Below are 18,664 nucleotides of genomic sequence, written 5' to 3'. Positions count from 1 at the left end.
CCCCCTCTATTGCTAATAGTATTATTTTATATGATATAAAGAGCTTTGGATTTCATTTATGGGACTGAATTCTAGTCAGATTGTTTTTGCTAAATTGTGTGATTTTGATATTCAAGGACTTAGGTTTTTTTTTTCCCTCTAAAATGATTACATAGGGCAGCCCAGGTGGCTCAGCGGTTTAGCGCCGCCTTCAGCCCAAGGCCTGATCCTGGGGACCCGGGATTGAGTCCCACGTCATGCTCCCTGCATGGAGCCTGCTTCTCCCTCTGCCTATGTCTGTCCTCTCTCTCTCTGTGTGCGTCTCTCATGAATAAATAAATAAAATCTTTTAAAAAAATAAATGATTGCATAGGGCTAGACCATCTGAAGTCTCTTTGACTATTTAAATGAACTTAATTGAGTACATTCACATGCAATAAAATTCATCCAATTTAAGTGTATAGTTTGATGTGTTTTAACACATACATCTAGTTGTATAACATCACCTCAACCAAAATAGAGTATGTCTCTCACCCCCCAAATTTCTGTCATGTCCCTTCGCAGTTCATTTCTCCACTTCTAGCAGCCGTTCTGCTTTCTGTCATTGTAGTTTTGCCTTTTTTTAGGATTTCATATAAATGGAATCATAAGGTATGAGGATTTTGTGTCTGACTTCTTTCAGTTAGCATATACACTCACTTTTTTCTTTTTTGGCAATTTTTTCTTTATTGTGATAAAATGAGAAAAACCTTTTAGGTGCACAGTTCGGGGGCACTAAATATATTTTACAGTGCTGTGAACAATAACCACCATTTATTTCTTGAACTTTCTCATGATCCCAAAGAGAAGCTTTGTATCTATTAAAAAATAGTCTTCCCTTTCTCCTTCCCCTGATAATCTCTGCTCTCCTTTCTGTCTTGTATGAATTTGCCTCTTGTAGGTAAGTCATATAAGTGGAATCTTAGAATATTTGTCCTTTTGTGTCTTGCTTATTTCACTTAGCATGGTATCTTCAGGGTATAATAATTTAATTAGTTTTTATGGTGGTTGAATAATACTTTATGGTTATACCATATTTTGATTATCCATTTGTTCGTCTTTGGTCATTTTGGTTTTTTGCCTTTTGGCTATTATGAATAATGCCACTGTGGTCATTAACATGCAAGTATCTGTTTGAATCCCTGTTTTAATTCTTTGGCATATATACCTAGAAGTGGAGTTACTGGATCATACGGTAATTCTGTTTAACTTTTTGAGGAACCACTAAACTGTTTTCCACAATGGTTGTACCATTTTAATTCTCACCAGCAATGTACAGGAGTTCTAATAAATTTTTTTACTTCCTCATCAATTCTTGTTATTTTCTGTGTTTTTGGGTTTTGTTTTTTGTTTTATAGTATAGCCATCCCTTAATTGGCGGTGATATTTCATTGTGGTACCTAGAAATGAATCTAACCAAGAAGATGAAAGACTTGTACTGAAAACTGTGAATCATTGTTTATTCATCTGTTGATGAAAGAAATTAAAGAAGACATAAATAAATGGAAGGATGTCTGATGCTTAAGAATTGGAAGACTTAATATTGTTAAGATATCAACACTATCCAGTATTATCCACAAAACTCTAATTGTCTTTTGCAAAAATGGGAAAGCTGATCCTGAAATTCACATGGAATTGCAAGGAGCCCTAAATATTAAAAACAATATTAGAAGAACAGAATTGAAGGGTTCACATGTCCCAATTTGAAAACTTACTACAATGCTAGAGTATTCAAAATAATATGATACTGTCATGAATATAGACATATAGATCAATGGGTTAGGAATTTTGAGAGTCCAGAAATAAACCCATGTTATCTGTGGCCAGTTGATTTTTTAACATGGGTGCCAAGACCATTTGATGAGGAAAGAATAATCTCTTTGACAAATGGTGCTGGGAAAACTGTATATCTTCATGAAAAAGAATGAACTGGGACCCCTACCACATAACATATAAAAATTTAATTTAAAATGGATTTAAAAAGAGATTTTATCATTTTAAAATAACTTTTATGGTTTTAAAGCCATATAATATTCTTAGAATGCATATGAATAAATCATCATAACCTTGAATTTGGCAATGGATTCTTGAATATGAGTTTTTTCATACCAAAAGTATAAACAACAAAGGAAAACAGGTAAATTGGACTTCATTAAAATTAAAACCTTTTGGGCATCAAAGGACATTATCCAGAAGATGAAAAGGCATCTTACAGAATGGTAGCAAATACTTGTATCACCTATTTGATAGAAATTTAGCATCCAGAATATATAAAGAACTTTTAAAACTAAAAAAAAGACAACACAATTTTAAAATGAGCAAAAGATTGCTGTATTATTTATGGTAATCAAGACTTGGAAACAACCTAAGCGTCTTATGAATGGATAAAGATTGTGTACACACATGTACATATGCACATGTGTACATGCCACACACACACACACACACACACACACACACAGAAATACTACTGAGCCACAAAAGAATGAAATCTTGCCATTTGCAACAACCATGGATGGACCTTGAGGGTGTTAAGTGAAATAAATCAGAGAAAGAAACAACATGTGATCTCATTTATATGTGAAATCTTTAAAAAAAAAAAAAAAAAAAAGCTCATAGAGAACAGTTTGGTGGTTGCCAGAGATGGGGAGGGGGAGGTGAAATCAGATGAAGAGGGGTCAAAAGTTACAAATTCCTAGTTACAAATAAGTCATGAGGATTTAATGTACAGCATGGTGACTATAGTTACTGTGTTGCATGTTGAAAAGATAATAGATCTTAAAAGTTCTCATTACAAAAAATTTGTGACCTTATGGTGACAAATGTTAACAGCATCCAGCACTTGATGTGGTGATCATCACAATATATACAAATACTGAATCTTTACATTTTACACCCAAAACTAATATATGTCAGTTGTGCCTCAAAAAAATTTTTAAATGAAGAAAGGACTTGATTACACCTTTCTCCAAAGAGAATATACAAGTGGAAAACAAGAATATGAAAAGAACTCAACGCATTAGTCATTAGGGAAATGCAGATTGCAACAAGGTACCAATTCACACTAGGACAGCTATAATAATAATTTTAAAAAATCAATTGTTGGCGAGGAGATAGAGAACTTGGAATCCTTGTACACTGCTGGTGGAAATTAGCGGTTCCTCAAAAAGTTAAACAGACTTACCATATGACTTAAAATTCAACTTCTGTGTATATACCCAAAATAATGGAAAACTGATACTCAAACAAGTATGTGTACACACATTTGTAGCAACATTATCTACAAAAAAAGTAGACATAGCCCAAAAGTCTATCAGTGGAAGAATGGATAAACAAATTGTGGTATATGCATACAGTGAAATACTATTCAGCCACAAACAGGGTTGAAGTACTTTACTATGGATGAACCTCCAAAATCTTAAGTGAAAGAAGCCAGACACAAAGACGCATGACTCTATTATATGAAACATCCAGAATAGATAAATCCATGGAGACAGCAGATTTGTGTTTGCCAAAAGGTTGAGGTGGGAAAGGAATGAGAAGCTGCTTTCTCTGTAAGAGGTTTTACTTGAAGTGATGGAAATGTTCTTAGAACTAGGTAGAATTGGTAGCTGCACAACATTTTGAATGGCCTAAATGCCACCTAACTGTTCACTTGAAAATGGTTATTTGAATTTTACCTAAATGTTTAAAGAAAAAGAGACTGCAGAAGTCAAGAAATGTGTCTCAAGGAAATGACACATTTAGTTTGTGATTGCAGTAGAAGGTGGGAATAAGGGAAAATATATTACATTGCAGTGCTGGAACCCATTGGTTAAGGTCAGAGTAGGACCAGAAGCAAGTGAACTAGCTTGCTTGTATGGGGAGCCTGAGAAGAACGGGAGCTTCCTCAGGGCTGGGGTTGGGCATGTCTCAATCAAGAGTTATGGTCGCATTGAGATGAATATTGGAAATTTAGATAGCATAGTAGCTAATGCGGGTGACTCCCTCACAGTGAATTTACAGGAGTGAAGGATCAAGGAGGTCTACCTATAACTGTTGGCTACAACTACTAGTTATGATTAGGAAAAAATGTAAAAAGATGAAAAAAAGATATACTAGCAAACACTAAGCAGAAGGCTGGAGTGTCTGTATTAATATCACATAAAGTAGACTGATTTCTTTCTTTTCCTTTTTCTCTTTTTTTTCTTTTCTTTCTTTTGAGAGGCAGAGACACAAGCAGAGGGAGAAGCAGGCTCCCTACAGGGAGCCTGATGCAGGACTTGATCCCAGGACCCCAGGATCACGACCTGAACCAAAGGCAGATATTCAACTACTGAGCCACCCAGGTGCCCTCGTAGACTTCAGAACAAGGAATAGTTCCTTGATAAAGAGAGACATTTCATGAGTCAATTCACAAAGAAGACATAATCTTATTTAGGATTGTATGTATTTAGGAATATATGTATCCTAATGTGTGCTCCTAGCAATAGAGGTATGTGAAGCTGAACTGGTAGATCTGGAAGGTGAAATGGACAAATCCACAGTTAGCGGTTATGGTTGTCATCTTCAGTATATCGCTGTCTCAGTAATGGATGAAACAAGTGGTTGGAAAATCAATATGGATGTAGAAGACCTGTGCAACAACTTGGAACTATGCCAACTTGACCTGTTTGGCATAACATAACAGCAGAATACATACTGTTTTCAAGTGCACATAGAACATTTACAAAGATAGATCATATTCTGGGCTATAAAATGTTAACAAATTTAAAATAATTGAAATCATACAAAGTATTGTCTTTAACAGCAGGTAGAAGGAATAAGAAATAAAAAGAGTAGGGATGCCTGGGTGGCTCAATGGTTGGGTGTCTGCCTTCAGCTCAGAGTGTGATCCCAGAGTCTGGATCGGGCTTTCTGCGTGGAGCCTGCTTCTCCCTCTGCCTGTGTCTCTGTGTCTCTCATGAATAAATAAATCTTTAAAAAAAAAAAAAAAGTAGAAATCAGTGATACTGAAAACAATACAAAACAAAAATGGAGAATATCCATGAAACCAAGCACTGATTCTTAGAAATCATTAATAAGTTGATAAACTTCTGTCTAGACTGACTAATTAAGAAGAAGCAGTAACCAATGTCAGAGATGACTTTGACTTCTGATAGATGGAGTCAAGTTTCATATTCTGGAGTTGTTCTTCATGGTATTATATTTACTGTAAATTAGAGTCAGTTAAAAAATATTAACACCTAAAAGATCAATAATGTGAATTTTATTTTGCTTTAAATCAGGAAGCACATAACATAAGTTGTTCTCACTGTAATGATACTGAGTTTGATTATCGTGTTGAGTTTACCACAGACTCTCTGCCTTGTAAAAATAAGATTTCTTCTTTGTGACTATTAAGTAATCTATTGGGAAATACTTCTGTGCCACATAAATATCTTGTCCTCTATTCACCTTTTACCTGATGGTTTTAGTATCCACTAACTAGGTTACCAAAATGGTGATTTTCGTATTTTTCTCATTTTTTTCTACACATATTAGCTAATGTTCCTTTATAAAGTCTTTCTTTTTTTTCTCCTTAATCTTTTTTTTTTTTAAAGATTTTATTTATTTATTCATAAAGACAGAGAGAGAGAGAGAGAGAGAGGCAGAGACAGCGGGAGAGGGAGAAGCAGGCTCCATGCAGGGAGCCAGACGTGGGACTCGATCCCGGATCCCCAGGATCACACCCCGGGCTGCAAGTGGCACCAAACCACTGCACCACCGGGGCTGCCCTCCTCCTTAATCTTTTATACTCACTTATCTACTCATATCACTCCAGATTCATGGACTTTAGTTTGTTTAATGTTTTATGTACTTTTTAATGATTTTTAATATTGTTGTTATAATGATATGCCATACTTATTTCACAGTAATAAATTTAACTTTTGAGCAGCAGTTTTTAAAAGGTAAATTTTATTTTTACTTAGTTTTGATCCTTGATGTTATTTGAAAAGCATTTCTTTATTTTCTTTAAAGATTATTTGTTTTAGAGAGAGCACATGTGCCCAAGTTGGGCAAGGAACAGAGAGGCAGGGAGAAGAAGGGAAAAGAATCTCAAGCAGACTCTGCATTGAGGTAAAAGTCAGCGTGGGGCTTGATATCACAACCCCGAGATCATGACCTGAACCAAAACCAAGAGTTGGATCCTCAACCGACTGAGCCACCCAGGTGCCCCTGTAAAGCATTTCTGCAGTCACAAATATTGAATGATTGCCTTTGACAAATCATTGATTTCATTTTGTGCTGGCTTTTAATAGCTTAAACCTGATATTGTTGTTTTCAAAAATGATCAAGTGAATTTATTAGCAAATTTACTAGTTAGGACATTAAATAAAATTTAATACTTAGTATTTAGTAGTATTACATGAAATATTAAACCAGCCATAAGATAAAACCAAACATTAAGATTAAACTGTTCCTTTAAGTATTTGTTTTGCATGTTCCATGAACCCCCTAGAAATAGAAATGATCCAGTGGTATTTCCTTTTTTTTTTTTTTTTAATTTTTTTTATTTTTTTTTTAATTTTTTTTTTATTTATTTATGATAGTCACAGAGAGAGAGAGAGAGAGAGGCAGAGACACAGGCAGAGGGAGAAGCAGGCTCCATGCACCGGGAGCCCGACGTGGGATTCGATTCCGGGTCTCCAGGATCGCGCCCTGGGCCAAAGGCAGGCGCTAAACCGCTGCGCCACCCAGGGATCCCCCTTTTTTTTTTTTTTTTTAGATTATTTATTTATTCATTCACGAGAGACACAAAGAGAGGCAGAGACACAGGCAGAAGGAGAAGCAGGCTCCATGCAGGAAGCCTGACATGGGACTCAGTCCCGGGTCTCCAGGATCAGGCCCTGGGCTGAAGGCGGCGCTAAACCGCTGAGCCACTGGGGCTGCCCGATCCAGTGGTATTTCATATAGCTGCATGTTTGACTCTGACCCTTTTGAGTGTGGTGGGGCATAAATGTATTTTTAGACAATATTTCCTGGTAACCAATGGTCTTTGAGTCTTGCTTGATCTATTTAAGTTTTTTAACCTATACCTGAGAGCTTATCGTTCAGGTTATTCTGAAGAAGCAGTTTTGTCCAGCAGTTTGTTGACTAGGATCAAGCATCAACAAGAATTGTTAACAGTTAAAACTGCTGAGTGCTGAAATGACTGCCTTTTGAAGTTCTCAGGACCTTTGTACTTGGGAGTACTTAAGGGGAGGTTAGAAAAGATTTCTTCAGACAGTCCTTCCTTTTCCTATAATTCCAGAATAAAACATGAAAGAATTATGTAATACTTTTAAGAACCAAGGATTTGGGGCACCTGGGTGGCTCAGTCAGTTAAACTTCTGCCTTTGGTTCAGGTCTGATCTCGGGGCCTGGGATGGAGCCTCTCTTGAGCTACTTACCCTACTCAGCAGGATTCTCCGCCTCTGCCCCTCCCTCCTGCTTGTGCTCTCTCTTTCAAATAAATAAATAAAATCCTAAAAAGAAAAAAAAGAACCAAGGATTTGATATGAGGAATAAAAACTCATCTTACCTAAAATGAACACACACATAAAGGTTAATAAACTAAAACCAACTGGTTTTTCAGTAGAAGTTATGAAATCTTCTAGATGATTTATTTTAGAAAAAGTGTTTAGCGGCATTAGGAATTGCCTCACATCTGACTTACCTAGTGGATTACTTTTCTTTAGGAATATGGAAGTTAGGGCGGGGGGTGGAAGTGAATGGGTGACGGGCACTGGGGGTTATTCTGTATGTTAGTAAATTGAACACCAATAAAAAATAAATTAAAAAAAAAAAAAAGGAATATGGAAGTTAACGTTTAACATCTCTTCCTGCATTCTAAACACTCTAGCTCTACTTCAGGGACATTTCAAGAAAAAGGCATTTAATTTGTAATTATTAGTAAGTTTACATAAGTCTTTTTTTCAAATAGAGTAATGATTTTACAAATTTAGCAGACTCTTAACACTGCTCATCAGTATGCCTATACATGTGGACAGGAGTTCCCCCGCCCCTTTTTTTAAGAAGTTTTCTTCCAAAACTAATTTTGACATTAGTCTAAAATTAAATGTTTTACATTCATATGTGGTCATCTTTTTTTATCAGCTTAAATGATAAATGAACATTCACTTTAATGGAAGTAATTGTTTTTTTTAAACATTTTCTTCAGCATTAAAAAAAAAACCCTTGCAGTTTGAGTGTGTGTGTGTGTGTATATATATATATATATATATATATATATGCAGAGACAAACTTCGACCTTAAAGGATGTATATAATTTTTCAGATATTGGGAACAAATCATTTTAAAAGGATATACCAATTTTTCAAAAAAAAATTCAGTGTATTAGATCTTTAAATAGTACATTCATATTGCTTGAATTTTTATAATTTTTAAAGATTTTATTTATTTGAGAGAAAGCGAGAGAGCACAAGCACAGGGGGAGAGGGAGAAGCAGGTTCCCCACTGAGCAGGGAGCCAGAGTGGGGCTCCAGCCTAGGACCCTGGGATCATGACCAATGCTGAAGGCAGATGCTTAACTGACTGAGCCACCCACACGCTTTGGATTTTTTTTTTTTTTTTTTTTTTTAAATAGCTATTTGGAGCTTGTAGGGAGGATGATAGAAATCTTCTTGGGGTCATATGCTGAGGCTGAGAGCAAGACATAACATTTTTTTAAAAATATTTTATTTATTCATGAGAGACCAGAGAGAGAGAGAGAGAGAGAAGGACATAACATTTTTTTTTTTTAAAATTTATTCATGACAGAGAGAGAGAGAGGCAGAGACACAGGCAGAGGGAGAAGCAGACTCCATGCAGGGAGCCTGACGTGGGACTTGATCCCGGGTCTCCAGGATCAGGCCCAGTGCTGAAGGTGGCACTAAACTGCTGAGCCACCCGGGCTGCCCCATATAACATTTTTTAAAAATTGAAGTACAGTTGATATATGAAGTTTAGCTTCAGGTGTGCAACATAGTGATTCAGTAATTCTATACATTACAAAATGCTCATCACAATAAAAGTATATCACAGTATTATCGACTATATTCCTTATGCTGTGCTTTTCATCCCATGACTTGTTTATTTTAAAACTGGGAGTTTGTACTGCTTAATTCCCTTTACCTATTTCACCCATCCCTCCTCTTCCTCCCCCTTTGGCAGCCACTCACATTTATGAGTCTCTTTCTCTCTTTATTGTTGTAAGATAAAATTTTTTACTTAATTTTTTTCTGTTATGATTTTGTTTTGTGATAAAAAAATCCTAGTCTGGACTACTAGCCTTGTGTAATAATAGTTTTTTCAAGTGCTTTAGATGTGACAGTAGAAATGTACCGTATTTCCATATTATTATAAATTTTATTTTTGAAACAAATAGATTTTATAAGTTATTTTTGCAACATTCAGTTACCACTACCTATGTTTAACATACAATATATAATAGAGGGAATGTTGATGTTATTTAATCAAAGTATAGTTGACATATTAGTTTCAGGTATACAACATAATGATTCAAAAATTCTATGCATTATGAAATTCTCACTGTCACCAAAGTTATTATTGACTGTATTCCCTGTACTGTACTTTTTATATTGTTGGTTTTTTCTTTTCTTTTTTGGGTGGGGGGAGAGATAGAAGGAAAGAGGGAGAGAGAGGATCTTAAGCAGGGTGCATGCCCAGCATGGGGCTCAGTCTCATGATGCTGAGATCATGACCCGAGTCAAAATCAAGAGTCAAATGCTTAACTGACTGAGCCACCCAGGCCCCCATATTGTTGTTTTTTGAACCAAGAGTTGACTCGCTAATTTACTCACTAAATATTGTTTGCTCACTTACTATGAAAAGCACAGTTTAGTTCTGACAGTACAGTAGCAAATCAGCCAAACTTCCTGGCACTGCTTGTATATATAGAGGTAGATATTTTAAAAATTAATTGTACACTTAATTATTTAGTTAGAGTTGTGATAAATACTATAAAAAAGAATATAGAGTTCCATGAAATGTGGGTTCCTGAATGGGACACTTAATTATCAGGTTTTGAACTTAGTTGCTTGATACATAATTAAATTCAGGGAATATATGATACATTTGTGTAGACAAACATTTTTCCAGTTGGAATTTTTTTTACTTCATAATACAAGAACCTCTCCAAATACAAATTTTTGCTTTTCATTATATCACTCATGTATCCTTCAGACATTAAATGTGAAAATCTATATTTTTTGTTTTACCAAGACACAAGAGAAAAAGATTACTAAGGGTTTTACTGTAACTCATCCTACCTTTGTAACTTTTGTAACACCAAAAAAGCATATGGAATTGAAAAGCAAAGACTTCACCTACTAAAGACAATTTGTTTCATTAGAGTGGAATTGCTGGTATCACAGAAGCTTTAAGAGACTCACTGACAAAAGTGAATTTGATGTTAAGTGTAAAGAAGTCATTATTTATAGACTTTTGAATAAATTGTCCCTTGCTGACTTAGCCATCGTAATTGTAGCAGTTTTCATTTGATAAATCATATATTTGTCCAGGTTACTCATGTGAATATGAAGTACACTTTTCATATTAAAAAAAAACTTGTTTTATAGTAAGTGGAACAGAACATCTTAAAATGAAACAGCAGCATCAAGAATGGTCAAGGTTTGGACATGGCTAGATAGCTGCTTTTAAATCTCTGAGCTTTCCTTGGCTTTGATGGTTTTCTTTCTTCCTCTCAAAAGTTTAGCATTCTGAACTCCAGTCGACCTCATAGAAGCCTAGTTTTTGTTTTGGTTTGTATTTAAGGTTTTGCTATAATGTTGTTGGTTTCAGGATTTTGGTTTTTTGTCTGTTTGGTCTGGAAAAACTCTAAAAAGAGGTGGATGAGCCATGCTAAGTTCTCCTAAATAGACATGGAACTAGGGATTTTTGTTCCTCAGTGTTCACCTGTTTCACAGCCTCTGCCCCTTATAGCACTTCCTCCTGGTAAGGAACCGGCAGTTGCCCACATGTGCTGAATTTTTTTTTTTCAGGCTTTGTGGTACCAGTCACCTTTCCTGACATCTCTATTTCTACTGTGAGTGAGTTAAAAGGCTTCACAAAAACAAACCAAAAAAACCACCCTGTTTTGTAAATAAGACTTTCTTTTTTCCTGTGTAAAATTAAAAACAAAAACAAACCCCTTGAAACAGGTAGTTTACATTCCACAGCAGCGTATTTTAACATTGCCACATTGATGCCAATTCCACTTGCTGGTTGTGTGTACTTAAGACAAGTTACTTAAATTCTTTGTGGTATAGTTTGTCCTGTGTATAGTTGAAGGTTGTTGAGACTTAAGGGAGTTGGTTCTCTAGGGTAATGCCTGGCGCATAGTGAGTGTTAAATAAATGGTGTACTTATTATTAGGATTAGTATTAACATTATTCCATTATTTACCAACTTGCTTGGTGAATGTCATAGGCTGCTAGTAATAAAAACCAAAACTTAGGGCTAAAACTGACAAGGCAGAATTTTTAATAGGCTGAATATTGACAGAAGTATCACTTTCCTGACTGTATTTAGAGCGGCAAAAATTTGAACCAAGAAAAAATAATTTGAATGAAAGAAATTGGAAATGGTGGAAATTATGACCAAAAAAGTATTCAATTGCAGAAGCTCTAATGGGTCAAATTTGAAATGGATCAAATTCCAATCAGTGAGTTTAATTCTTATTTGTAAAATTTATCATACATTAGTCAGAGTTCTTCAGAGACGCAGTCAGTAGGGGAGACACACACACACACACACACACACACACAGTTTTGAGAGTAAAAGTTCAAAGGCCGAAGAACCAGGGAAGCTGATAGTATAAATTCCAGTCCAAGGGTAGGGGAAGACCCATATCCCAGATCAAGCTGGCAAGCAGGCAGGGCATGAATCCTCCCTTCCTCCACTTATTGTTCTATTCAGACCTTCTATAGATTGGATGATGCCCACCCACATTGAGAGGGCAATCTATTGAATCATCTGGAAACACCCTCAGACACACCCAGAAATAATGTTTAGTCTTGGCCCGCTGGGGGCCCAAATTTAAGTTGACACACAAAATTAACCATCATTAAGTCCAACTCTTGTCAACTTGGCAACCATGTGCATCTCCATATAAACCTACTTAGTCTCCACATAAAGACAACAACAAAGTCATAATTTGGACTAGCATGATAGGATTAGCCTGTGCACAACTGAAAATGCACTAATGCCTTCCCCAGAAGAGAAGTTAGTCTTTCAGTGATGTTTTCTTGATATCCTATAACTTAAATACTATGATGTAAAACTAACAATAAATACTTGGATATAAAGTCAAGACATTTTATATGATAAAGAAATGAAAGAAAATACACATATTCGTAGCAAAATTAGAAGGAAATACTCATGACAATTACAGTCCTCGTTTCTGTCATACACTCATAGCTTCTATAACTACTATCTTCCACTATCCACTCTATTTCATTTCTGTCATATACTCATAGCTTCTATAACTACCATCTTCCACTATCCACTCTATTCCTTTTGCTTTCAACAAGCACATCAGCTGATCATGATTCTTTGGGGAGGTAATCCAGACCTTCATTCCTGGGCCATTATTAATCCTTCTTAATGTTTCATTGACCTTTATCACAGGGCATGATAATGGTAAGAGACACTCTAAAGGATCTTCTGTGTTCCACACATATTCTTCATTTCCACCTCTTAATTCCTGAGTTTGTGAATTTTGATTGTGGGAGAAAAGGCACCATATATTGAACACTGATTCAGAGCACATTCATCATTCTGGAGAATCTTGCCCCAGCCCAAGATATTGCCATTTTGCTAGCACTGTAATTTGGTCTTCAAAAGGTCATTCCACCATTGTATCAAGCCAGCTGCTTCAGAATGTTAGGAAACATGGCAAAACTAGTGAATTCCATGAGCATGGGCCCACTGATGCACTTCTTTGATATTAGGTGAACTTCTTGATCAGAAGCAATGCTTTGTGGAATACCATGATAATGGATAAGGCATTCTGTAAGTCCATAGATAGTAGTTTTGACAAAACCATTTATGTGCAGGGAGGACAAATCTGTATCTAGACTAAGTATCTGTTCCAGTAAGAACAAAGTGCTGCCCTTCCATGATAAAAGCAGTCCAGTGTAAGCAACCTGCCACCAAATAGCTGGCTAGTCATCCCAGGGAATGGTGTCATATCAGGGGCCCAGGGTTGAAGATGCCTTTGCTGCTGGCACATTGGGCTCTCAGCAGTGGCCAAAACCTTGGTGAATGGAAGTCTAGGTTGCTGAGTCCATGCATAACCTCCATCCCTCCCACCATGGCTGCTTCATTCATAAGTCTATTGGACAGTGATCGGTGACTGAGGAAAAAAGCTGACTGATATCCACAAAGTGGGTCATCCTATCCAGTTGATTTTTAAAATCCTTTGCTGAGGTCACCCTTTGGTGAACATTCCCATGGGACACAAAGAAATGTCTTCATGTTTTTTAGCCCATTCAAAGAGATTTGTCTACATCTTCCCTGAATTTCTTTGTCATCACTTTTCCCTTCTACATTAAACCAAGGCATATCTGGCATTTCCAGTACACTCACTGTGGGCCACATTTTGTTCATGTTTCAGACAACCAAACAAATGCTAGAACCTTTTCTTTTTTCTTATTTTTTAAAATTTATTTATTAATGAGAGACACACAGAGAGAAAGAGAGAGGCAGAGACACAGGCAGAGGGAGACGCAGGCTCCATGCAGGGAGCCCAATGTGGGACTCGATCCCGGGTCTCCAGGATCATGCCCTGGGCCGAAGGCAATGCTAAACCGCTGAGCCACCGGGCTGCCCGCTAGAACCTTTTCTAACTCCCTAAGTCTAAATGTAGAATCTCTGTTTACTGAACCTATATGAATATTAACTGATTCCAATGGAAGTACTTTTTGTTCAGTAAAAATGCATATGAATATAATTGGACAAGGCTAATTGCCATTTAGAGAACTGATAATTGGGTGAAACTGACTTCGTAGAGTTAGATTCATTCCATGTTGATGTTTATATAATTTTCAGTAACATAATTATATTAATAAACAGAATCGAAACTTCCTCAGACTCAAAACAGTAGGATCACAAAACACATACCTAGTCCAGGTGGTAGAATTGTAAGAATGCCTTGTTTTTATTATAATTTACAATGAGATGTAACAGAATATTAATACCCACTGTAAGTGCTATAATAGGAGGGGATTTGTGTAAGACTATAGCAGCAGTTCAGAGAAAGAGGTGAGGGCATGAATAAAAACAAGGACAGTAGAGATTAGAGGAGCAGACAAATTCAAAAGATACCTGGAAGAAATATTAAGGTTTTGTGATTAGTATGGGTTAAATAGAAGAGGGAAAGTTTTGACTTGGTCATTTGTTACATGGTTGGATCCCTAGCAGAAGAGTAAATACTTGAGGACGAAAAGATGAGGAGTTCAGTTTTGACATGTTGAATGTGAGGTGAATTTGAGATGCTTTGAGCCAGATAGCAGAGACTAGTAACAACTTATGAATATGGATCTGTAGCTTAGTAGAAAGATCTGGGCTGATAATACAGATTTGAGTGTTATGCACTCTATGTATTATGTGTATACTGTCCCTGGAATTTCATCATTGTATGTTCTCCCTCTTACTGTCCCTCTTTCCCCTCTACTTTCCCTTTTTAACTGTTATACAGAATTTTCCTTGGTGAGTTCATCCACTGCCTATACAGACTACATATATATAGCAGTTGATACTGCCTGTACACAGACTATATTAGATAGTTTGTAGATATTCACATAGGATGAATCTACAAAATTAAAAAAAAAAACAGATTGACAGAAAACAATATTGAACCCCTGGGGACTGATAGACACATAAACATGTACATATAGTCATATATACCTATATGAAGTAATAGAGTTGGCAGAGGCAGCAGAGAAGATAGGATAGTAGAACTATGGAGGAGTAGCACCTCAAAATCTAAGTAAAAAGTTTTAAGAGTGATCAGTTGTATTAAATTCCATATACTGTCTAGTGAAAGTAAAAGCTGAATAAAAGGGCTTACCATTGACTTTTTATATCGTTACTGTATATGATGTTGTTGGTGATGAGATCAGTTTCAATACGGGATAAGAACTAAAGCTAGTTTACAGTGGATTGAGGAACAACCCTCAACTCAATGCGAAGTATGAAGGAAGAAGTAACATATAAACTATGGAATGTATAATTTGTCCCTTGAACAATAGAAGTCAATTAGAAGTTTTTTAAATTTTATTGATAAAAATGTGTTCCCAATATTAGTACAAGGGTCTTTTTGTGCTTGGGTATATCAGTTGGTTTACACCAGATCAGTGACTCCATTCTCTTTTGGGCCATCAGGGCTTGATGTTTTCCTGGGGATCTCCTAATATAGAATCTTGGCAAACACACCTGAACTACAGTTGTCAGGGCTTTAGATTAGGGCAAGAAATTCTAGTATTACTCATGGAATAACCACAGTCCCATTAAACAAAATTTGTGGCACCTGCATTTTGGATGTGGTTATTCCAAGAGTCCTTTTTCCCTATTTAGTAAGGTAAGTATTTACTAAAGAGATATACCTGTTGCACATAGACTCCTTGTATAGAAATACTGTTTAAAAAAAAAATAGAATACTGTTTTAATCGTACCAGATTACTAGGAAAAATAATGTTAATACATTGAATTAAAAAGTCCTCCTTTGTTTAATAAGTCAACTATTCATTTAAAAAACCATCTTTTTGAGTAACTGAGGTAAGGGAGTATTATGTCTTAATTAAACATTTAATAGTTTTTAAATAAAGTTTTAATTTGACATCGGTTTTATTCCTAATGTATTAAAGAGTAAACTATTAATTGAAGAAGGAACTATTCTTTATTCAAGCTAATTCATCAGGAGATGATTCTCTGTGACTATTTTGGAATTTTGAGTTGTTTCTTTACTATGTGATTTAAATGTGAAATGATAGTTTCTTTTAAGAAGTCTTATATAATGGTGAATTAGATATCTTTTTGCTTTCTTAGGACAGCTTTTTATAGAAACTGGTTTAAAAAGGGATTTCTTAAGTGACTGCATTGGTATTCACATTAAAGAGCAGGAAAGGAGATGGAAAGGTTTTGTGCTTCTGTGGTTAATTTCTTTGTGCAGCATCTTCTTTTTCTCGGTTTCCAGCAGTGATTTTCATGCATATCCTTAAAGAGCTCTACATTTCTAAGAGCAAATACATTTTTATTCTGTTGGGATTTAGGATGGTTCACGTCATTTGTGAATGCCTTATTTTTATTTAAAAAAAGAATTACTTTAAAATAGAATTTTCAGTAAATGTGTACTGTGTAGTGTATAAGAGTATTGTCCCATAGCAATAGAATGTGAGCCACATATGCATTTTAAAGTGCCTTATTAAAAGGAGTCATAATTATAGATGAAATTAATATTCTTAAACTCTGTGTATAAAATATTTCATCCTGTCATCAATATAAAAATTATTAATGAGGTATTTTTTGCTTTTATTTCATAATACATCTTCAAAATTCAGTTTGTATTTACACTTACATCCTTTCTTATTTGGACTTGCAACATTTCAAGTGCTGGGTAGCCATATGTGGCTAATGGCTACACTCTCATACAGGGCATGTCTATAGAGTCAGAACAAGTTCTTAGTATCTGGATGGATGGACAGATAAAAGGAGATATTTATCTTTCATGAATTGGATTTGATTAGTATAATAACTGTTTACCAGCAAAGAGTAATGTGTTTTATCCATAGATACCATGACTGGACTTTTTTATTCATTGGAAAGTTATTTGGAGTAGATAAACTAGAAGTAATGGGGAGATTGGACTTTTACATTTGATTGCTCTTAGTAACTGTATTGTGTAATTGCACTTATTTTTATTGTATGTACATGTTCATACTTTATGAAATTTCATTATATGCCTATAATTTGTAGCATAAATGCAATTCCAACTACAATGAAGATTTTGTGCTGCAACTAGAGAAGGAATTGGTCCAAGCCCGTCTGAGTGAAGCTGAGTCTCAGTGTGCACTAAAGGAGATGCAGGATAAAGTCCTGGATATAGAGAAGGTGAGAACAATATAAGTACTGTCATTCCCAAATTATTATTATTTTTTTTTTAATTTTTTTTTTAATTTTTATTTATGTATGATAGTCACACAGAGAAAGAGAGAGGCAGAGACATAGGCAGAGGGAGAAGCAGGCTCCATGCACCGGGAGCTCGACGTGGGATTTGATCCCGGGTCTCCAGGATCACGCCCTGGGCCAGAGGCAGGCGCCAAACCGCTGTGCCACCCAGGGATCCCTGTCATTCCCAAATTAGAGGAGAAGTGATAGATGTACTTATTGAACAGTTAAATTGGACTTGGTGTTTTTCTACATTGGAAACCTTACACATTAGTTACCATAAGAGAAAAGGAGAAAGAAAATAAGCTTCTCACTTACTCTTTGTTGTTGCCATACTACTCAAAGCCCCTTTTTTAAGGGTTTAAAAAAAAAAATTGGAACGCTTTTAGAGGAAAGCAACCACGGTTATTTTGAGATGATTTAATATTTAAATGAAACTTAGGGGATATATATTAATGGTTGTCTTCAAATAGTGTATCTTTATCTGTAAGAGATAGGATATGAGTAATAAATAAACATTTCAAAAAAAATTTCATCCGAGTGTTACTGTTAAAAATTTCCAAGCTGCTATAAGCCACCTCAGGACATATGGGAAGATCTTAGCCTAAAGTGTACTTACAGAAGCTAATTTACTTCTTTTCAAGGTTACTAAAGAACTTTAAGGATTAGATAAGTATTAGAAATAGAAATGTTTTTAGGTTTCTCATAGTTTTCAGACTTGAGAGTCTGTGTTCTAGATCACAAACCCTGAATCTCTTTTTTGTCCTCTATAAAATCATTGGTGGCTTAGGCTCTTTGTTCTTTTTACCAGGTAGTATCTAGCTATCAAATCAAAGACTTATAAATAATGAACATGACAGCCTCAAGTTGTTCCTGTTTCTTAATGAAATCAGGGTGTAACAACCATCAGTAGTGGAATAATTGGGGCGCCTGGATGGTTCAATGGTTCAGTGTCTGCCTTCGGCTCAGGTTGTGATCCTGGATCCTGGGGTTGAGTCCCACATCAGGCTCCCCACAAGGAGCCTGCTTCTCCCTCTGCCTGTGTCTCTGCCTCTCTCTCTGTGTCTCTCATAAATAAAATCTTAAAAAAAAAAGTAGTGGAATAATTTTGCTAGAGATCTGCTTGAGATTTTTATATTATTTTTAGAGAATTTATTTTCCTATTTGTTGAGAAAAAGGCAGCAAGAGAGTTATAAAAAATGCATAAGAGAATATTTGGTTTCTAAGTTAGGAGTACTCCGCGTACCATAATGTAGATAAGAATCTCAATTTGTTAGTTTTGAGTATGTGGTAGAAAGAAATGTCGTTGGATCCAACTTAGAAATGGAGTTCTTAAATAGGTCTGTTGGTATTCATATTATAGAGAGGAAATTAGAAGTCTTCATGCTTCCTATGGTTAATTTCTTCTTGCAGGATTCTCTTTTTATGCATATACAGTAAATTTCTGGTATTCAAT

General features: G+C 35.7%; 1 protein-coding gene across 11 annotated transcripts in view; it reads left to right on the top strand.

Moving 5' to 3' along the window:
• EVI5 (ecotropic viral integration site 5) overlaps nucleotides 1-18,664 on the top strand; it is a 194,765-nt gene that overhangs the window by 97,390 nt on the left and 78,711 nt on the right. For all 11 annotated transcript variants that reach the window (XM_072834513.1, XM_072834509.1, XM_072834511.1 and 8 more), the window contains one exon: nucleotides 17,017-17,151. In XM_072834513.1, coding sequence (XP_072690614.1) covers nucleotides 17,017-17,151 — 135 coding nt within the window. The remainder of the gene's footprint in view (nucleotides 1-17,016; nucleotides 17,152-18,664) is intronic.

Source organism: Canis lupus, chromosome 8 (genome assembly GCF_048164855.1).
Source record: "Canis lupus baileyi chromosome 8, mCanLup2.hap1, whole genome shotgun sequence".
NCBI classification, from domain to species: domain Eukaryota; kingdom Metazoa; phylum Chordata; class Mammalia; order Carnivora; family Canidae; genus Canis; species Canis lupus.
This window is presented reverse-complemented; position numbering and strand designations above follow the sequence as displayed.